A 23,332-nucleotide genomic window follows, 5' to 3' on the forward strand; every position below is an offset into this window, starting at 1 on the left:
TTATTATGTATGTCCTTAAATCAGACTCAATAGATTCAGGCACCCCTCTCAAACAAATCTGATTTTCCATTAGTTTACAGACTTGTAGCACTGCTTTCTCCTGCATTTTTTTTAATAGTGGAATCCACTGTGTCAATTCTTGAGTCTTGGTCTTTCACCTTTTCTTCAACCTCCTGCACTTTCTTTAACGCTGCTTGGGAGTCTTTTCTTAGATCTTCAGTTTCTTTTTTAAATTCTTTTTTAATCACCTCTGCACTGGATTCAATGTCTTTTTTTAATTCTTTCTTACTCTCTGCTATTGAAACCTTTATTACTTTTACCAATCTTGCCTCCATGGCCTCTAATGCCTCCTGCCATTTAGACATTTTTGCTTCTTCAAGTGTCCTAGCCCTCGTACAAAACTGCTTTGCTCCTGGTTTATTCACAGACATCACTGTCTGCCCATTGCTGAAATAGGCTCAGAAGTTGATATCAAATTAATTTTCAATATCACAGTCTTATAGATTAAGGCATGCCCTTTTAGATGAGCCTAAAATCGCCATTCTCAGAGGCTCCTAAGTCGAGATATTATTTTTTTTAAGTTTTATTTTTCTTCAAAATGGCGTCCGCGGCTTTTCTGTTCCCTTTTTAAAAAAATTTCCCTTTTCTCCTGGGTGCTCCAAAATTGAATCAAAACATATAGTCCAATAGATCTCACCTTTTAATGATATCTGCCAGCTCCACTATTTTTTAAAGTCCTGTTTACTTTTTAAAAATATTTAAGCTTTTGACCTTCTTTTAATGGCCACCAGTACTTCTCTATGATTAATAGTCCCAGAGGGGGCTAGGAGGCTTGCAGTTTTCCCTTCTCTTAATGGCCACTTCCTTCCTTTCTTGTCACGAAGTCTCGTTTTCGATGGTTAAGAAATCTCGCGTTAGTTCTATAACATCATTTCCTGTGACATCCCACAAATCTGCAGACCTGTTTTCGGAGGGGGTTCTCGAGCCCGACCACAGGTATTCAAAACAACAGTTGTTTTCCTTCTTTTAATCTTATTTCTAAATTCATTAGTCCCAAATTTATTTAGTCCTTTCCTTTATTTTCCTTACTTTAACATAACATAGTTGGATCCAGACCTTTATCTTTATTTCAAATAAGTCTTATTTCAATCCTGGAGTGATAGATAAAGATCTTTTACCTTTAGAATTGCGATTCTTTTAAACACCGTTCTCCTCAAAAGTAAACATTATTCAGTTCCAAAGAAGCTTTGAATCCTGGTGAATTTAAGTCAATTTAATTACCACAGAAATCCTCTGTAGAAATTGGAATGTAATCGTTCTCTGGGGACCCTTCAAAGCCAAAAAGGAACCCCACTGGAATTCCTCATCAGCCAAAGTAAATCCCCTCAGAATTTAACATGCATTTCTTGGGCTTCCTTACTCTGCTACAGATATAAAATGTCTCCATCTCTTTAGGTGCTACAACGATGCAAAATATGTCAGAAAGGAAACTATGGTAAGCAGTGGAAGTACATAATAGGAATATTTACTCAGTTTCATCTATTAATCACGCATTTTCCCATTCAGTACGTACTTTAGAATTCTTGGGTCTGTAACTGCCAAGAAGGGTAGGAGCTGTAAAAAATTAAAAAAATGAACAAAAAGGATACTTATTACAAGTTCTGGCCAGGAAGAATTATTTCCGCTATATTTATTATGCTCCTTCATAAAACCTTCTTTCAAATAAATCCAAAAGCAGTTTACAAAGGAGTACCATTGTCACTACTTTAACTGCAACCACTGAGAACAGCTACATCTTTGATTAACACCTAATGTTAATGAGAACACAAACTGCTGTTTAGATAGTCAACTAAATTATAAATTATGATATAATTAGTTATTCAGACCAATGAAGAATTTTCTAGATAAGCAAATGATTCTGCTAAGCAAACAGCCCTGGTATAAAATACAATTCTTCCATAGAAATACCACTGCTTGTAAATAGCTTTTATATATTGTTCCTCAGTTACTTTTGGTTCATCTTGTTGGTTGGTTGCCATCCAATCTTCTAAGAGAGCTCTGTTTTTTAAGCTTTTATTAAAGGGTGTCCTGGGCAAGGGAGCTTCATATGGGAAATCAACAGTATACTCTGGTGGAAGCAACCTAAAGCACGTTCTAACAATGAACAAATAAAGTTATGCTTAACTGGTATAATTGTTTACTCGTATTTCTATCCCACTTTTGGGTCAAAGCAACATCTTCAGAAGCAGCACGGAAAATAAAAAAAATACAAAAATATAAAACCAACATGAGTGTGTATACATACACATGCCCACACAAATATGTGTGTATGTATGTGTTTATATAGATATATAAATGCAAGGGCCAAACTACAGATTACATATAACATACAATCACCTCAGGAACATGCAGCCATCACAGCAGCTATGAGTCTGTGGAATATGCTGAATAGCAGCAAATTCTTACAATAATCACATTACACATAACATGTAGTCTGACTCTCAGCACACTGCAGCATGGCCTCATCCCTGCTACCAGGTAACACCATGTTATCAAATGAGAAAAATCCATGCCCCAACTCTTTCATACATCAATGTGGTTCAGAGCAGAGCTGCAACAGGAAAGAGTGGAACTGTATCATGGACGCCTCCTAAATCTCTGCAGGCTTGCAGTGTTACCAATCAGTATGCTAAGGTGTCACAGTTTCCATGCTACTGAAAATAACAAAGTGGTCTGTAGGATACTTTGGGAGCTAAAAAAGAATAGTTCTGAATGCCATATTGATCAAGTTTCAAAGTAAATAGCAGAGCAGGGCAGTCTCAATGTAAACTGTGCTAGTCTTTGTTCACACTCACTCTTTCCCTCCCTCTCCCTTCCTCCCCCCATCTTCCTTTCTATCTCAGTCAGTAGGTAGCAAAGAATAAAGGTGGGCGGGGGGGGGAACCTCACCAATGGAGGAAAGGAGGTTTGGCTTTGCACTTCTTCCAGCACCATTAAGGCAGACAGGTGAAAGCTGGGAGCAGCAGCCCCAGGGAAGGAAGCAGCAGAGAGCCAGTTGCTCATGGCCAGATAAGAGTCCTGGATGAGCCTTTCTGGCCCATGGGCTATATGATTAATGCCCCTCCTCTAGATTATAAAATACTCTGAAATTTGGATATGATAATTTGTTTACTTATGTAGAAAGGTTTTTTCAAACAAAGACATTCACTGAATGAAACTGATTCTTCCACAGACAGTTGTCAAAAAAGTGCTCTGCTAGTTATTGTTCTACCCCCAAGATCACTGCAGAACAACAGTAACTGAGACTTTATTTTTGATCAAACCGCAGGGACTATGATAAAAATTCATATTAAATTATGCACTAATGCCAAAAATTTCCAAGTATTACAGTGCCTTAATTACACGAGTGAAATATCTGCTGCAAAACAACACTGAATAGAAGTATAACTGCTTTCAACACAGCTTTCCACTACCAGGGTCTAGTTTTAATCCATGGATTACTGGGAGCAATAGAGCAGATAATCCAAAGGGTGTAAATGGGAAATAAGAGATCATAAACTCAGTAAGAGTTCCTGAAAGCACACCAGCAGTACAAACTGATTTTATAGGGGAATGGTGTACTTTTATTTCACACAAAAGACATGATACAGATTTCTACATGTAGGGGGCAGGACAAAAGGATCTTGGGAATACCCACAATATTCCTTGTCCAAATTATTCTAGTAATTTATAAAAGTATGTTGTGCTGCATCTGAGAATAGCATAAACTAGATATCATTTCTAAACCAAAGGCATTTCATGAACTAGATGAATCAGAGACTTAATTCTGAACCTGTGGGAGATTCAAAGCGTATACATATACATGCATTTTCTGTACTAAGAATTACTTGCCATAGAATGTCTCAGACCAAGCTTCTTTAAGATTCTCCGTATGACTCCAAAAGTGAACTTCAGGCGAGGGAGTCAGAGCCTCTATCTGGAAATGAAACAATTTCTTAAGAACTCAATGTATTAAACTTACCTATATAGTCACTGAAAGAATCAAGGCATTACATTGTATACACTGACATAACTTTGAAAGTGGGGAGAAGTCCTCTAGAGACACACTTGCAACTAGAAAAAAATATATGTGTCCCCGCTTGTTTCTATAATTTAAACTATACTTGTCACAAAGGTACTGTGCTACTATGGATTACTGCTGAAAATAATATTTATTTTAGAATCTTGCTTTTTTTATATACTGACTTCATTAAACTGAACTCGGATTAAACCAAATTCCATAAACAAAGCATTACTGAAATAACTAGTTTTTTTGTCAGTTGCCAATATCAACAGAGAATTCAACTTAATTTTACATTTAAATCAGTGCTTGGAAGAGAAGTAGTAGTCACTAGGAAGAAGAGCTGAATTAAAGGCTCTTTAAAATGGAAAAGCAAGGCTTGATCTAGGCAGAGAACACATACTCGCCGAATTACAAATGGAGGTCTGTCTGACTCTTTTCTGAATTCAAATGGGCCTAGGTTTAGATGGGCAAGGCGTTGTCTGACTTGCACAAGCTCACACATGCGCCTTTTTGTATATGGAGATGGAGATCGAGAGAGAGAGGCTATAGTGGGCTGCTCATAACTCTTGGTTGCTAAGCAATATTTGTTTCTCTCAGGTGAAGGAGTGTTCTTTTGGGGTGACCTTGTCTGAGATGCTCCATTTTGAGGGGAGTGTTGCTGCCAATCCAAGTTATCCTGAAGAGAGGAAATGATAAGATTTAAAATGTTCTCATTACAATAAATTTATCATGCTTTTAATATATCCATTTGCTCTTTTTGGCAAGATCTCCAGAGCTCACTTCCCAGACCACACACTCTTCTGTAGTTTCAGTTCACACATTCTCCCCCTTATGTTCTTCTCTTTGACCCAGAACTCTTGTGCTGCACTGCAATGTCTACCATTCCCTGCCTAAAAGAAGGAAGTGCACTGCTGTTTCTCTTCCTCAAATAGCAGATGAATATTGAGTACGCAGAGTCAATCCCTCTGCATCCACTACTACTATAACCCCAAGACTACATATGATACAGAAGGAAATGGCCCAAGTAAACACATTTCAAGTGCTTCATTTTATTCTCATGTATCCTTTATTTACATGTGCAGTAGACAGTCTTTTAACATAATTTATCCTTTATTATAAAATATTACATCAGAATATTAAATCCTCACGTGATAACATGATTTTGTGCTTGCCAATTATTTCAGATGTTATTTAACATCTATATGCGCCCCCTTGCCCAGATTGTCAGGAGGTATGGGCTGGGATGTCACCAATATGCAGATGACACCCAGCTCTATCTATTGATAGGTGGCCAGTCCGATTGTACCCTGGAAAATCTAGATCTGGCTCTTCAAGCCATAGCATTTTGGCTCAGGCTGAGTTGGTTGAAGCTGAATCCGACGAAGATGGAGGTTCTCTATCTGAGCCAGGCTGGTTCGGGAGGGGAGATCTCTCTGCCAGCTCTTGATGGGGTGCCATTAATACTGGCCCCTAAGGTCAAGAGCTTGGGGCTCCTGGAGTCCTCTCTTACAATGGAGGCCCAGGTAGCAGCCATTACCAGATCCGCCTTTTTTCATCTCCAGCGGGTGTGGCAGCTGGCCCCTTTCCTGGAACATGACAACTTAGCAATGGTGATCCATGCTACGGTCACCTTGAGAATAGATCACTGTAATGCTCTCTACATGGGGCTGCCCTTGACTCTGACTCAGAAACTGCAAGTAAATAAATAAATAAATTGTTATCACCTATTTTCTCATACTCAAACTACCTTTGTTGAATATTTTAAAAAATGTAAATCTGGTTTTCAATAAACATTAAAAAGAGTTTCAAACCCAAAGCAACAGTTTAACAACAGCATAAATTTAGCTATCAATACTGAATCTAGAGGATAAATCCCAAATAATTAAATTGCACTAACCTGTTTTTTATTTTTTCCTGAATTTAACAGGCTTTCAGAAATGAGACAATTTGTATAAAACCTCAATTTTGGAGCAATTCCCTAGAACACATACAATAATTGAACATCAAGCTCCAACTGGAGAGATAAAAAGTATCAAACAAGTAAATGTCACCTCCTTCAACAAATCATGCCTAATTTTAACAGTTCCCTTTGTTAATTTCAACCTTTAATAGAGATAATTAGAAAAGACAGAGCAGCATTGACAAATGTCAAGAAGATAACATTTGCATTTCTGACAATTCAATTACTGATGACTACATTGCTTTTGTACAACCATTAGAGTGGTGTTTATTACAAGACATTGCTTTCTCAAAAGCATTTTTAAATATTTTTCATGGCATGTTACATATTACTAATCAAAAGTCAAATCACGCTATATAACTTTTACTCGTATCAGATTCAAACATCTTCTGGTACATATTGTTTTCAAATAAAGTATTCCCCCCCCCCCCTGTATTTCTGCATCATCTGTTTGTGCTAGACAAAAGAAGATACTTAAACCATATTCCCTTCATCTACCACTCTAAAACAATTGTTCCACACAGCATTAAAAGTTGCATCATATCTATAAAAGAAAATAGTAAATAATGTCCATCAGGAAGAACATCAATAAATCCAAAGTTTTCATCAATGGGCATTTCCCTTCCTCTAATTAGGAGGGAACAATGGAAGATAAGATTTGTTGTGAGGGTAAGGAAGAGAACATAAGATTTCCCCCCTCTATTCTTGGTCTGTGGGAAAGACTAAGATACTTGTCAGATACTCTCTCATTCTATCTTCACTTACCTACACATTTTTCTAGCAGATAATCCTCACTTATACCATATGAAAGAACTTGCAATAACGATGAATCAATAGAAGAAACTTGTGCTGTTGAAATATTTAAAAGCTCTACCAACTGATTATTCACGTGGAAGTATCAGTATATCTAATCCCCAACATGGCACAATCTGTGTATTTTTAAATCCAGAGACTGAAGCCATGAACAGAAAAGACAGATCTTTCTACAAGTCACACAAAATCCAAGGTATTCAAAAAATCTGAAATCAATTTTAAAAAAAATAAGCAGCTTTAAGAAATGCATGCCTTCACAGAGGCCATTGTGAGGACTGTTAGGCAAAAACAGTATTGCCAGCCTTCAGCTCTTGATGTCTGTCAGTCAGGGCCATTTCAAGGGTTGTTTTAACCATTGATGAAGGACTCCTCAGGGCCAGGCCCACCAGCAAACAATAGGCAACTTAATAACATAAGACTTGCATGACTCATTGAGGCCCAGCTGCTTGCTACAGTGGCCACCCCACAAGAGTCAGTAAGGTGTAATAGTTTCACACTAGGATCTGGGAAACCTAGTTTCAAATCACCACTTTGCCATGGAAGCTAATTGGGTAGCCTTGAGCCAGTTACAAACTCTCAGTATAATTTAACTCATAGGGATGTAGTGAGGAAAAAATGGAGGATGCAAACTGCTTTGGATCCTTATTGTGAAGAAAGAATAAATAAATAATAAATATAGCTGAAAATCGAGGGGGGGGGTTGATAAAAACATAGTTTGATTGGTGGGCAGGAAGGAAAAAAGGAAGCAAGTAAAGATGGGTGAGATGGAGGAAAGGAAGCAAGAAAAGGTGAGGATATGGGGGTTGCCAAAAGATGGCAAAGGGGAAAGTGAGGTACCTCTGAAAGACTTTGCTGCTAGCACCATGCCACTAGGCCCAGCTACATGGCTGGCAGATAGGAGCTTCCATGGAAGCAAAGGATGGAAAGCTGAATATGGGGAGGGGGGTAAATAAAGGTTTCACAAGTTTATGGGAAGGACAGAAGGAAGAAGCAAAAGGCTATGGGGCTTTTAGAGAAGATAATGAGAGAGGGAAAATTAGATGCCCCCCCCACAGGTCCCCACTTGTACAACTTAAATGTGAAGTTGTTGAACAGGGTATAAATGAAGTAAATAAAGTATGTGCAGGGGGTTGGACTAGATGACCCTGGAGATCCCTTACAACTCTATGATTCTTCTGTGATTCTAATTTATTACAAACAGCTTCTTTACCAAGGTCTGAAGGGTAGAGAATCTACCTGAATGAAACAAGAGTCCTCCAGAGAAAACTGCATAGACACAAACAGGCAGGCTGCTTCCAGTGGGCCTCAGAAGCGAAAATGGATCAAGTTAAGATGACCCACCTTTAAAAAGCCAACTAATATTTTTGTATTAATAATTGCAAGTTTAACTGTGCAGTCCAAAGCAGAGATGCATCCTTCTAAGCTCACTGTTTTCAGTGGACATTTAAGGGTATGTGTCTGCTGAGGACTGCACTGTAAGCTGTAGATCAGGGGTGTAAAACATGTGGCCTGGGGGCCAAATCAGGCCCCTAGAAGGCTCCTATCAGGCCCCCGAGCAACTGGCTGTCATCTACTTCCTTCTCCCTATCTCTTGCTTCCTTCTGCATAACAGCTTGCTTTGCAAGGCTTGCTCAATTGCACAGGAGCTACAGAGCAAAACCTCTATTTTCTCCATTGGCTGAGGCTCCTCCTTTGGGGAGGAAGGGGGGAAGGCAGAGCTTGTTTTTCCAAGCTCTCTCAATCACACAGCAGTGCTACTGGGCCAAGCCTCTCTTCCTTCCCCCTCCTGGTCGCCTGGGGAAGGAAGGAAATAGCCTGAGCTTCCTTTGCCCGGTTCCCTGGATCCCATCGGAGAAGTACAAAGAAAGCACCTCTAATACTAACAAGTGCTAATGTTTTAAGCGTGTTTTAAGGGGGTTTTTTAAATTTAATTGTGTTTGTCTGACCTTTATAAAGTTTATATCTCTGCTACCTAATCTTAAATAGGTATACACATGGCCTGGCCCAACAAGGTCTCATTTATATCAGATTCAGCCCTCGTAACAAATAAATTTGACACCCCTGAACTAGATTGTCTTTCAAAAATCAGTTTCACTTTATTCTACAGCTGCTCTGAGATGATATGTCACTGCTGTGTACTTACCATAAAACCACAAGTCCTTTTCATCAAAACTTCACGAATTGAACTGTGTGCTCCATGAGTAACTTTAGGGTCAGGGAAAAGGAAATCTCTTGAATTTTCTTCATATGTGGCTAAAATTTCTCCCACTGGAAGTAACAGTGATATATTAAAAAAATTATCTCCTTTTTACTATATATAGGAAAGCAATAATACTATCCAGCCAATGTTAACAATTTTTACATTCCATTCTCAATAGAAGAGTTAATATATTCTTAAATCTTTCCCATTGGAATCAGTGTGGCTAGTTAAGTAATTCTGCTTCATGCTAAACATAAGAAGCTGCTTTAGACTGAGCATTGATCCAGCTATACAGTGTTCCCTGCTCAAACTGGATTTCAAGTTGAAATCTCTGGGATTTCAAGTTGAAAAGGATAACCACCACCCCCACCCCCATCCTGTTAGCCAACATCTCTTAATCAGAAATACCAAGGACTGCATCCAGAGAATTCTGCATGTAAAATACTAGGGATATCCATATCCAGAGAGTCTAGCTAAGAAAAACTACTGTGCCACTCATTTCCTCACTTACTGTTTATTTTGAAAAATGTATTCCCATGAAATCTTTTTTGATACCAATTTTTGGCTTGTTGGGGGTCATATTTGCAGTAAATATAAAGTGCCAAGCTCTTTAAACGTTGATTTGTAAGATGATATATACAGACATTTTATATGAAGGTATCTTTTTTGAAAAAGTACTAAATATACATATATTTAGGAAGAATAAAAAAACTGGAATATCACCACCACCACCCCCAAATTTAAACAAGTTTTCTACTTCACAATCACATCCTTAAACTTTGATAGAACAAACCAAGTAAGGGATTTGGGAGGATATTTTTGAAAACAAAAACTTACCCACAAATGTGCAAAAATGAGAGGTTTGTGTTATGAAATTAACAACTGATTATTAGCAATGTCTGTCCAAAGCAGGGAGCTTGCAGGGAACAACTGACTAAATAAATCTCAGGCTACAGCTGAGTGATAAGGACTGGCAGTTTTGTTGTTATCGCTATAATTTTTATATTATGATTACATATTTTAAAGCCACCATTCAGCAGGAGCATAAACCCCCAAAATAGCTAATATTTAAAATGTAATTCAAAATGCCTCAATTAATCATTTTTTTTAAAAAAATTACTTAGTGTAAAAAAAAATCTAGTTGTAACAGCACAGTATAAACTAGCTATCCTAAAAACCTCAGTAAAAATGATATCTTTAACTGTGTTTGTCTGTATCCTTTATAAAGTTTATATATCTGCTAACTGGCATTACATTTTATGACATGCATGGCCCGGCCCCACAAAGTCCCATTTGTGTCAAATCTGGCTCTCGTAACAAATGAGTTCAACACCTCTAGACTAAATTCACAGAATCAGCATCACCAATTAACAGTGAGAATTCAGATGGGTAGCTGTGATGTTCTGAAACAACAGAACAAAGTTTGAGTACAGCGGCACCTTTAAGACCAACAAAGTTTTAGTTATGGTGTAAGCTTTTGTGAAGAAGAATGTTTGCACACAAAAGCTTATACCAGGGGTGTCAAACATGCGGCCTGGGGGCTGAATCAGGCCCTCAGAGGGCTTCTATCAGGCCCCCAAGCAATTAGCTGTCATTTGCTTCCTTCTTCTCTCTTGCTTCTGCATCACAGCTCGCTTTGCCAGGCTTGCTCTATCGCACAAAAGTTACAGAGCAAAGCTCTATTTTCTCCATTGGCTGAGGCTCCTTCCCTGGGGAGGAAGGGGGGAGGGAGAGCTTGCTTTGCCAGGCTCTCTCGATTGCACAACAGAGCTACTGAGCCAAGCCTCTCTTCTTTTTGGCTGAAGCTTCCCTGCTCCTGGTCCCCTGGGAAAGAAAGGAAAGAGCCAGAGCTTCCTTTGCCCAGTTCCCTAGATCCCATGGGAGAGATACAAAGGAAGTGCCTTTAAGACCAATAAGTGCTAATGTTTTAAACGTGTTTTATATTAAGGTTTTTTTAAAAAAAAATCTTGAATTTTGTTTGTTTGTGTCCTTTATAAAGTTTATATCTTTGCTACCTGATCTTAAATCGGTACACACCTGGCCCGGCCCGACACGGCTCGGCCCAACAAGGTCTCACTTATGTCAGATCCAGCCCTCATAACAAATGTGTTTGACACCCCTGGCTTATACCTTGAATAAAACTTTTAAGATGTCACTGGACTCAAACTTTGTTCAATTAACAATGTGTGCTATGATTGGAAAAGATCCATGGCTGTGAACACTATTAACACAATAATAATGATGATTAGTTACTGAAAAGCTATGCCTTTTATGTGAAGAACAAAAGAGATTCCTTTGCAAACACTTTATTTACCTATGGAACTGCATAATGTATGAAGACACCAATACAATACCTGGAGGAGTAGTCTGTATTAAGTCAACCACTACTGTATCAACTAGAAAGAGGGAAAAACCATCATCAAAAGTTATTCTTATATGCAAACAGAAAGCACTTCACAAATGTAACTTTCTCTATTGAAACAGGAATAGTTTGAACAGTTATGATCCACTGATAAACAAATGAATAGTTTTTACTTTGTAAAAGTCAAATTTGACAGTACATGCTCTGACATTTAATAGGCTTCTAGATAAGTATACCATAAATCAGTCAATCCATTTTTAAAGATCTGTGAAAATACACAGATACCTTATGTCATGTCAGACCATCTACTCAACATTGTCAAATCTGACTAGCAGAAGGTTTCCATGGGCTTGGGCACTTAATAACTTTGATTCTTTTTTTAAGTGGAGATGACAAGGACTGAAGCCAGGACCTTGTACATATACCACTGGGCCAGAGCCACTCTAGGTTTCTTCTTGTCTTATTTATGCTCCCCTGCCAGGCACAGTCCAAGAAGAAAAAAAGAAATATATTTCCTGCATATGCCAAGATAGTAGACAAAAGAGTCAAACCTGAACACAAAAAGGTAGTGTTTGAGCCACAGAGAAGATTGCCTTTACTGTAGAGCACATTCTAAGCTCTCCAGGAGTAAGTCTGAGAGATGGCAATCATAAACACATTTGAAGTTTGAGGGTCAGTTTGTCATTCAGTTTTTGTATTACAATGTGTTAAAGCTTAATGTACAAGAATTTTGCCTACTGGGCTGCTATATGTGGTTTGCAATTTTGCACAAAAATTTCTGTTGAAAACCCTTTTTTAGACAGAGGACAAATGCATCAAATGCAGTGCTTCATAAGTCTGAGCTCTGAAGCATATAGATTTCCATATTTATTGGCACATATAAATCATTAACCTCCAAGATGCTGAAGAGCAGCTAATCAGCATGTTACACTACATCTACAAAACTCTGATTTTGCAACTGTCATTTTCAAGTTGATTTGATTCAGCCAAATCTTAGCAATCATGATAGGTGAAAAACAAGGAACCTAAGATTCTTTTAACTCGTATTGTCTGCTATCCCCTAACCCTTTTTGCTCACATTTTTAAACCTCTGACTTGTTCGACAACCACGATGGCTAAGAACGTGTTGTGAGTTTCGAATTATCAAGCTTCTGAAAAATAACAAAAGTCTATATGGATGATTAGATTGATGCTCTTACACAAGCCTTATGCCTGAGATAGGGTTCTCACAGCTCAGTCCTGTCTGTCACTCTGTAAAAGGGTTTCTCATTAAAGGTGTACATTTAGTACTTCACAAACATGCACTCCTTACAATGTCATACTGCATTTTCCCTATGGAACGCATGGAACTTCAGGATTACATAGTCTTACAAAAAAACTTTTGTCAGTTGTTTGTTATTATGAAAAAACCCACACTCAATCCTATGCATATTTACTCAGAAGTTAGTCCCACTGAATTCAATCGGACTAACTCCCAAATAAGCATACATAGGATAGCAACCTTAGATTTTCCTTGAAACAACTGAGAAAGTCAGGGTGACTTTGGAGCACCCTTTAATCACATTATAGCTCTTAAAAATAACCTTCCAGCTTCTTTCCTAATCTCTCATTGGCTTTTCATACTATGCATTTTAAAGTAATTTGGTGCATCAAATATAATAGAGATAAAAATGGAGGGAACCTACATTCAAATCGTTCAACAAGGTCTCCAGGGTCAATTACATCTGTGTATATCTAAAATGAAAATTTAAGAAAATGAAATGGAACCACTTAGCTAGAATTATGTCAAGGACATAAGAAAATATTTCCATTCCAATAATTAGACCAAAAAAGAAACTATTCATCACTAACAAGGGCAAAGCTGAGGACAGAAATACATAAACTAGTGATGAAAGAGATTTCTTTCTCCCCTAATTTAATTATACTTCCCTTTGCTTACACTATGTGTAAATAAACAATATACACATGTGTAGCTTGATTATAATCCCAATGGCAAGAAAAAAACTCACTCTTTATTAAATAGTAGTTGCTGCTCTTCATCAGTCATTTTACAGGTTATTCACTGAAGGATATTAAGGAGAGATCATTACCTTGCTCTTAAAACAAATAAGAAACACTGAAGGATATTAAGGAGAAATCATCACCTTGCTCTTAAAACAAATGAGAAAACACTCTTAAGGCCTGATCCTGTGTGCAGTGTCATTGCAACACACTGCTGACACCACTGAAGCTTCATCAATTATATCTGACAGGGAACTGTTTTCATCACCATTGCACAGATGTTGAGAACAGTTTGGGAAATGACAGATAATGCAGGGCCGGAAAGGTCTCACACATGTATTGTTCTAAAGCCTTCTCCTGCCATCCTTGAACCAATTACATCATTGTAAAATACACATACAGGCTCTGATCCAAAGATCAACACACTCCAAGGGCGTTTTTGCACTCACCTTCAGCCGGCGCGACCCCCCTCTTCACCGCGCAGAATCTGCACGGATTTCGCACTAAACACCGCAGAGCAGCCGGAAGAGCCGGAAAGTCCCTGCGCTTTTGCCGCGCAAACGGAAACTGCTTTTTGGTGGTTTAAGTTTGCGCCGCAAAAGCGCCGGGACTTTCCGGCTCTTCCGGCTGCTCCGCGGCGTTTAGTGCGAAATCCGCGCAGATCCTGCACGGTGAAGAGGGGGGTCGCGCCGGCTGAAGGTGAGTGCGAAAACGCCCCAATTCAGACCCTGAGCAGCCATGTAGGGGGGCTTCCTCCACTCACTCTGATGGTACAGACAGCCATGCACAACTAATAAATATGCATATAATTTGCTGGCCTTAATATTGAGTCACTACACAAGTCTCTTCTTCTGTGTATGTACTTTTTGATAAGGTATTACAGCGATATGTAGAAACTCCAAGATCAGGAAACAATATGCCACTATAGCTGTTAATAATACTTGCCCTGAATGCCTCTACAGTGGGTTCAGAGTGGAATTTTTGAAGAATGTTTCTCAACATTTCATGCAGTGCTGTTAATGGTCTAACAGAGCGAACTTAAGCAGGTCTAGTGAGGAACTTAATAGAATCCACTGAATGGGGCTTACTCCCAAAAAAGGACTGCACTGTAAACTACCCAGCAAGAAGACACTCTACCTATGTAAACTGCATATATCTACACATTCCATCAACTAGGACCTGGGAAATCCAGGTTCAAATCCCTACTCTACCATGGAAGCTCATTGTATAAGCTTGGGCCAGTCACACTCTCAGCCTAACCTACTTCACAGGGTTACTGGGTGGACAGAATGAAGTAGGGAAGAATATTGTTAGCCACTTTGGGTCCTCACTGGAGAGAAAAGTGGAGTATAAATGAAGTAAATAAATTCATACAGCCAGCAATTCTCCTGAGAGACACTGAATATATAGACTTACCAAAAATTAAGGACATAAATCAACAAAAAGCCTCAAATTCTTACATATACATTAATGCTTGATCAACCAAAAAAGGAAAGGAACATTTAAAGGTACACTGAAGTCAGCTTGGGGGGGGGGGGCTTCCTCTTGGGTATCCTGCCCCCCACAGGGAAAGTGTATGCGCAATACATAGTCTCTCCTTTCCCAGTGTAGTGAACGCCGCGTGGTCACTGTCCGGCTATGCCTAGCAGATGGTCACTGCAATGGCCTCTCCTGCATTACTGCATCCGTGGCAACACCTTCCCGCTGGTCCCCCCCGTTTCTCACAGAGTTTGCCACGTCATGGTGCGACCGAATGTCCGGTGGTATAACCGGATGGGCAGGCTGGGCTCACCAACTCGCCAGCCAAGAGAAGGAAAACTCTAACATCAAACCCGGGCAGATAGAGCTTGTTAATGTAACACCTACCACCTGGAGGACTCGCTGCCGGCGTCCCAGCTTACTGGGACATGGCAGATGACCCCAAGGTGAAAGGGTGGAGCCAGTACAGTGCACACTGTGCTTCACCTAAAAATTCCTCTGCGCAGGCCTGAAGGGCATATCCACATCCACAACCCACAACACACCAAGTCCTGCAGCGATGGGCAAGGGGCGAAACGGCAGGTGGAAGATGCCACTGGAAGCCGCAGTCCCGATCCTGCATGTAGGCGGTTCAGGGTATTGGTCGCCTGATGCTGACCCGGAGATGAAAGCATTTTTCGGCAGCACCCTGAACAACCAAGCAGCCTCATCTAGGGACAGCACTGCTTGCTCCACACGGAGAGGGGCCTAGAAAAGGTGGCCTAAACAAAGCTCATCTCCCCCCACCCCAGTTGGCTAGCCGCGGTCAATGGGCATCCTTACTTGCGGTCAAAAAATAACAACAAAGAAAAGGCATGCACGTGCCTCACAAAGTGTGCAAAGACTAAAGCTTGCGTGTTGGAACATCAGAACCATGCTTGACACAGTAGACAGTGGTCGCCCTGAACAACACTCTGCTCTAGTTGCCCATGAACTTCTCAGGTTGAATACTGACATAGCAGCTCTCAGTGAGGTCCGTTTCCCTGAGGAAGGTAGTCTTCAAGAACATGGTGCTGGCTATACCCTCTACTGGTCGGGTAAGTCAAAGGCTGAGAGCCGCCTTTCTGGCGTTGGCTTCATGGTCAGGAACTCCATTGCCTCCAAACTCGAAAACCTGCCAACAGGTCACTCAGATCGCATCATGTCCATGCGCCTCCCACTTCAAAACAAGCAGCATGCAACACTCTTCAGTGTGTATGCCGCAACCCTTCAAGCAGATCCTGCAGAAAAGTACAAGTTCTATGCTGATCTACGCAACCTTATATGGAAGACCCCTACAGAGGACAAGGTGATCATCCTTGGCAACTTCAATGCCAGAGTAGGTAAAGACTTGGAAGCCTGGAAAGGAGTACTTGGCAAACACGGCATTGGCAACTGCAATGATAAAGGGCGCCTCCTGTTAGAATTCTGCATGGAGCACCTGCTCACCATCACCAACACTATCTTTCAGCAGAAGAACAGCCTGAAGACAACCTGGATGCACCCACGGTCCAAGCACTGGCACCTTATTGACTACATTCTGGTGCGCCAGAGAGACCTTCGAGATGTCTTACACACCCGAGTAATGCCCACTTCGGAATGTCATACGGATCATCGTCTTGTATGCTGCAATCTCCATCTTCACTTTAAACCCACACCCAGGAGAGGAGGTATCCCTCGGAGGAAGCTTCAGGTTGGCAGCCTTCAGTCAGCCGAAGTTAAAGCTGCCTTCCAGGCAAAACTCCAGTCAAGAACTGAGGACCCCAGTTGCCCCACAGACCCTTCTCCAGAAGCACTCTGGGAACACCTAAAAACTACCATCCTGTTGATCTCTGAAGAAGTCCTCGGGTTCTCCACAAGGAAGAACAAGAACTGGTTTGACGAGAACAATCAAGAGATCCAAGAATTACTAGCGAAAAAGAGATCTGCCTACCAAGCACATCTTGCTCAGCCCTCCTGTCCCAGGAAAAAAGCAATCTTTCGCGCTGCATGTAGCAACCTCCAGCGCAAGCTTCGAGACATTCAGAACGAGTGGTGGGCCAAGCTTGCAGAGAGAACCCAGCTGTGTGCAGACACTGGTGATTTAAGAGGGTTCTACGAAGCCCTGAAGGCAGTATATGGCCCATCATATCAGGCTCAGAGTCCCTTGCGTAGTGCAAACGGCCAAATGCTCCTCACAGACAAGGCATCCATACTGAACCGGTGGTCAGAGTATTTTCAGGTTCTCTTAAGTGCCAACCGCGTAGTTCAAGATTCAGCAATCCACCTCACCCCACTTCAACAAGTGAAAACAGAGTTGGATGAGATCCCCACCCTAGAAGAGACTGTTAAAGCCATCAAGCAACTGAAAAGCGGCAAGACAGCGGGAGTTGATGGAATTCCACCAGAGATCTGGAAGCATGGGAGCACAGTACTACATACTGCTGGGAACAAGGCAAACTACCACAGGACTTCCGTGATGCAATCATCATCACTCTACACAAAAACAAAGGGGAAAAGTCAGACTGCTCCAACTACCGGGGGATAACCCTGCTCTCCATCGCAGGCAAAATCCTTGCCAGAATACTCCTGAACAGACTGGTGCCCACCATTGCAGAAAAACTCCTCCCAGAGAGCCAGTGCGGCTTCAGAGCTAACAGGAGCACCACCGACATGGTATTTGTTCTCAGGCAGCTCCAAGAGAAATGCAGGGAACAGAACAAGGGTCTATATGTGACTTTTGTCAACCTTACCAAAGCTTTCGATACCGTTAGCAGGAAAGGCCTGTGGCAAATCTTGGAACGTTTAGGATGTCCCCCAAGGTTCCTCAGCATGATCATCCAGCTACATGAAGACCAGCGAGGCCAAGTCAGACACTGCAACGACCTCTCGGAGCCCTTCCCAATAGGCACAGGTGTAAAGCAAGGCTGCGTTCTCGCGCCAACTCTCTTTACGATCTTCTTTAGCATGATGCTTCAAAGAGCCGCAGTAGATCTAGATGATGACGATGGTGTCTACATCCGCTATCGCACCGATGGCAGCCTGTTCAACCTGAGGCGACTAAAGGCTCACTCCAAGACAATGGAAAAACTCATCCGAGAGCTACTGTTTGCTGATGATGCTGCACTCGTCTCCCACTCGGTATCAGCTCTGCAGCATATGACGTCCTGCTTTGCAGAGGCTGCCAAGCTATTCGGCCTAGAAGTTAGTCTGAAGAAGACAGAAGTTCTCCACCAGCCTGCACCCCAGGAAGATTATCACCCTCCCTGCATCACTGTGGGTGAATCAGTTCTGAAGACAGTCCAGCAGTTCAGCTACCTGGGGTGCATCATCTCCTCAGATGCCAAGATCGACAAGGAGATTGACAACAGGCTGGCAAAGGCAAACCGTGCATTTGGCCGACTGCACAAAAGTGTGGAGCAACAAGCATCTGAAAAAAGGCACAAAGATCAATGTTTACAAGGCGGTTGTGATGACAACCTCATCTACAGCTCCGAATCGTGGCTTTTATACCGTCATCACCTGCGACTCCTTGAGCGCTTTCATCAGCGCTGCCTTCGCACCATCCTCAACATCCACTGGAGTGACTTTGTGACCAACACTGAAGTCCTCAAGAGGGCGGAGGTTACAAGCATCGAGGCACTGCTGTTGAAGACGCAGCTGCGCTGGACAGGGCATATTTCTAGGATGGAAAACCACCGCCTTCCCAAGATTGCTCTGTATGGCGAACTTTCCACCGGCCATCGAAATAGAGGGGCACCAAAGAAGAGGTACAAGGACTCCTTGAAGAAATCCCTTGGCACCTGTCGCATCAACCATCACCAGTGGTCTGACCTAGCCTCAGATCGCAAAGCATGGAGGCACACCATCCACCTGGCTGCCTCTTCTTTTGAGAACGCACGCATAGCTGGTCTTGAGGACAAAAGGAGATTGAGGAAGAATCGCACTGCTACAGCACCAACCCTAAATCAGACTTTTCCCTGCAGCCACTGTGGCCGGACCTGCCTGTCCCGCATTGGTCTTGTCAGCCACCAGCGAGCCTGCAGCAGATGTGGACTACTGCACCCTTCTTAAATCTTCGTTCGCAAAGTCAAGCCGAGAGAGAGAGAGAGAGAGAAGTCAGCTTAAAATTATACCTTTTCATTGTAGTTGTAGAGAAGTCTAAAGAAGGATTGATAAATTAAATTTTGTGTATTTTGAAAAGTTACCTACTGGAAGTTTACCTTTTCAAACACTAGTTTTTCATCAAATGTAAGAGGAAATACTGCAGGAATATGTGAAGTCTTTTTATATCGTCCAAACACAAAAGCACTGATGTAGAGGTCATCTTTGAGTTTCAGGGTAATTCCTGGACATGTGATCTGCAAGAACAATGTTTCAAAATCAACTTAGCTGCTTGAGGGTAGATATACAAGTTATGTTAAACAGAAGGCTGCTCCCTAGAACATCATCTCCATGTTAAATTTTCCTCTGCCTTTGATCCACATCATAGGCTACTGATAACAGAGAAAGAGAGGCACAAAGCTATGATACAAGTAGATTTTCCTAAATTCCACTAAAGGAGATGAACTTGACACACATGTAGAACTTCATGCATACCATTTCAGCCACTGACATATACCAGATGTGTAGCATGTCCTGCTGTGCTTGATTTTTAATTCAAGATGGAGAAAAATTAAAACTGAGATGAAAACAATTAATACAAATTAAGGAGTAACCATATTAAAATAGAACACCCTTTTTTGTGACTCAATGTTCCTGCCATTTGAAAAATAGGCAATTTCCCTCAGTGGTTTAAACAGAGAAGATTAAATCACTTCAACAAGATCTAGCAGTGACATTCAGTGGCTCAAGAGCCACATGCAGCTGACAGAGTACTTGTGGTTCTTTTGCCTCCATTCCCCATTGCCACACCCACTCCATGTTCCAAGTGGGCATGCCCCTTGCCCGGTAGACTTGTGGCAGTCAGGCAGTTCTTATCTTGGAACAGCCATTGTTGGAGGGGCTAGAGAATGAGCAATCTGTGCACATCCCTAAGATGCAGTCCTTGTGCCCAAGATTGATGTCAAGGGTTCAGTCTCCTATCCTTCTTTGCAACTTCTGCTGTCTGATCCCAGCACCCAGGCTTACTTATATATTTGGTAGGTTGGCACACAGGGAATACAGAAGTCTGTGACTCTTTTGGTTAATGGCAATTGCTCTCCATTAGCTACAGAGTAAGTACCATTGCAATAAAATACATGACATTTCAAATTTTCTTTTAGAATTCAAAGAATTTTGCAAGGACTGGGGAGGCAAAAGACAAGAAATAAAAGAAAATGCTTGCTGGAGGGGCAGGGGTTAGGACAAACCAGGGCTAGATAACAGTATCTTAGAACTAAGTTCTTGAGACCCAAGGTTAGGAAGTCTTGCCACCAAATGGAGCATCAATGTAACTTGTATGTCTTCACAGTTTTCTTTGACCAGGATCCAAAGAGCCCACTCAAGAAAGGCAATTAAGGTTTCACTTGAATAGAGTTTGCTACTTTCCTTCTAATTCCCCCACCCCCCAACCTTTCATGCTAAGTTCACTGCTGGATCTTCCAACATTCAAAAGCAATTTTTCAGAAGCTGCAAGCCCTACAAGTCAGAATGGCGAAGGAGATGGAAAGGTTTTGCTGAACATATAGAATATCATGCATACTATTCTGATCTCACTCCTTGCAACTATGTGTTGAGACTGCTATATAACAAAACAAAAACATTTGCAATAAGATTGATAAGCAAGTTCTACAGCACTCTTCAGGGCTTTGTGAATTTTATCATATTTATGCTTCTAAGAAGAGAGAAAACCTGGAGAATTCCAGTCCCCAGAAGTATCATTGACCTTTTTCTCCTAGGCGAAGACGAAGTGCTGCACTCTAAGACCTTGACCTTGCCTTTTGGTTGCTGTCCTCAATCACCTGCCTTGTGAAATCTCATTTTTCCACATCTTTCTGCAATCATTTCAACTCATAACATGAATTGCTTTACTGAATCAGACCAAAGATAAATGTAGTCCAGCACACTGTCTTTACCAATGGCCAGATAGATGCCTCTGAGAAGCTTAAAAACAAGACAATATCAAAACATCATTCATTGCTAACATCTTGTAATCAAGATTAGCTACCATAGCCAATACTTACCAATAAACAGATCCTACACGAAAATGTTTATTCAAACCACATTCTAAACTGGGCTTCTAATGCAAATAAACTAAGGACAGCATCAATTTTAGTTTGGTTGATATGGATATCAGGAAGGAGGACTCGGGATCCATAAGGGGAAAACAAAGGGTAAGAACTCACAACACATTTCTGAAGGCCATTACATGCAAGACTGAATGTTATTGCTATTCTGAAGCTCGGCCATCCAGTTTGGCGACATCATTTTAGAAATCGTCAATGGTTGGTATTTCATCACAATCCAATCCAATTACTGTTCCTTCAACCATTGCCATGAACAGGAGTAGAATTTCATCACAGTGAATAAACTGGTGTAATCTATGAACCTGAAATCGATTACTCCAAACTGTCTTTTTGGTGAAGTGCTTTGAGAAAAACGGAAAATATTGTAATGTAATCCAACAGCATTTCAATAACACAAACGTCTAAGAACAAATGCGGTATGTATTTATAATAGGGCTACAAAATCTGTCTCATTCTAGCAATGAGAAGGAAGAGCTTAAGTAAAAAATAATCTGCAGCTCTGAGATGATCCTACCTAGTTTCTGAAGGTTACAAACTGGGACATGTTAATACTAAATGCTGGGGGGGGGGGGGCGCGAAAAAAAGAAATCCTAGCTGAAACTAAAATTAGTAAAAATATATTAAAAACAATATAAAAACAAAACTCTGTCTTCATAACAAGTGAAAGGGTTTTAGTCGTAAAATCCTAACAGCTTAGACTGAAAGCTAAAAGAATGAACTCCACAGAATGTTTATGTAACTTTTAAAAAAAGCTTTAACAGATTTTCCCTAGCCTTGAAACACAAAAGAACCACAGTATAGATTTTTCAAATGCAGGAGTGGCAGCTTCTCTGCCAAGAATATGAACATCTGAGGTTACATTCAGTGCTGAAATTCTAAACCCACTTCCACAAAGGGATTGGCTCAACAGAGTGAGAAAAAGCAAACGTTCATGCTTAATTGGTCAGAAGTCAGTAAAGAGGAGGAGATTTAATATAACGGTTACTCAAGCACTACAGAAAACTGACAGGAAACGCAAAAGGCCAACTGAAGTTTTCACATATCTTTACAATGAGCATGCAGATTGTAGAAAAGCGTTGAACGGTTGGAATTATTTTATTTATTTTTGCTACTGTAGAGAAGGGAAAAGAGAAACTAACTGATGCACAATTTAACTTGAAAGACGAAGCCTGTACTTCTATCCACGCTAATTTGGGATAAACTAGGTTGGGCTTACTTCCGACTAAACGTGCAGAGGATGTGCTTTAAGTCACACGTTTGCAGATCAGCAGTGTGAGCTCCCAGCATCCCAATAACAAGTAGAAACGCAACCACTGCATCTGCTGTTCTCAACTTTCCACGAATATAGTTGGGAGTTGAGACTCTGTTCGAGTGTTTTAGCCTTTTGCACGGAACTTGAAAGAAACTCAGCGGCCCGCTCAGGATTCCGATTCACTTGCAGGGTAGGGCACAAATTTTACGCCATGCTCATTACTGGGGCAGGAGTCTGCAGATGGAGGAAAGCTCGTAACTAACAGGCTAAGATGAATGAGGCCTGCAACTAAAAACTGAAGGCGAGGAAAACAGCTCTACCCAAGCCTTGTCAAGCCCCCTCCCGGAACGGGAATTCCCCAAGTCTTCTCCCTTAGAACAATCTGCTTAGCTCTGCCCGATTGCTCTCTGGCCACCAAAAGACCGTTCTTCTTAGGCTCCGTATTACAACAGCACCCCGTCTCCGACGACTCACGCACTTTCGCTAACCCTTTCTCCGCCCATAAGCCTTCTCACCGTACGGATGTGAAGCTCCACAATGCACAACAGCCCCTTGCGCGGGGACATCGGAGCGCCCGTCTCTCCCGCCCGCCAGCCGGGTAAGCATAAACTAGAGCTGTAGTAGAGGGAGGGGGGGAGAGACTGGCTCCTCACAGGATGCGCCGGGCGGCTGAGACCCGCCCACGCTCGACAAACCCAGTTGCCATGGCAGGAGGAACGCTAACTGAGCCCCTGAGAGCATGGGGCGTGGCTGACGAAACCCTCACGGATTCGCTGGGCAAAGAGAACAAGAGCAAATACAGCGTTCATTTCCGGTTCAGGAATGACGACATTATCGCCGCTTTCCTCCGTGTACGGGTCAATGGTGGTAAAGATTAATAGGAATAAATGTAAAAACGGAAGGGGAACAAGATTAAGTGAAGATAGATTCAAGTGGGTAGCCGTGTTTGGTCTGAAGCTGCAGAACAAAGTTTGAGTC

The 23,332-nt window shown here is 41.4% G+C and overlaps 1 protein-coding gene across 1 annotated transcript in view; it reads right to left on the bottom strand.

Annotated features, from left to right (window-relative positions):
• Window positions 1–23,118, bottom strand: part of SPATA6 (spermatogenesis associated 6) — a 56,604-nt gene extending 33,486 nt beyond the window's left edge. The window contains exons 1-9 of the mRNA XM_060231789.1: window positions 22,870–23,118; window positions 19,099–19,236; window positions 13,084–13,132; window positions 11,391–11,432; window positions 8,980–9,104; window positions 5,961–6,041; window positions 4,464–4,739; window positions 3,892–3,976; window positions 1,574–1,614 (exon numbers count right to left, since the gene is read on the bottom strand). Coding sequence (XP_060087772.1) covers window positions 1,574–1,614; window positions 3,892–3,976; window positions 4,464–4,739; window positions 5,961–6,041; window positions 8,980–9,104; window positions 11,391–11,432; window positions 13,084–13,132; window positions 19,099–19,236; window positions 22,870–22,920 — 888 coding nt within the window. The 5' untranslated portion in view covers window positions 22,921–23,118. The remainder of the gene's footprint in view (window positions 1–1,573; window positions 1,615–3,891; window positions 3,977–4,463; window positions 4,740–5,960; window positions 6,042–8,979; window positions 9,105–11,390; window positions 11,433–13,083; window positions 13,133–19,098; window positions 19,237–22,869) is intronic.
• Between the last annotated feature and the right edge of the window lie 214 nt (window positions 23,119–23,332).

The sequence above is a fragment of the Heteronotia binoei genome, chromosome 2 (genome assembly GCF_032191835.1).
Source record: "Heteronotia binoei isolate CCM8104 ecotype False Entrance Well chromosome 2, APGP_CSIRO_Hbin_v1, whole genome shotgun sequence".
Classification (NCBI taxonomy): domain Eukaryota; kingdom Metazoa; phylum Chordata; class Lepidosauria; order Squamata; family Gekkonidae; genus Heteronotia; species Heteronotia binoei.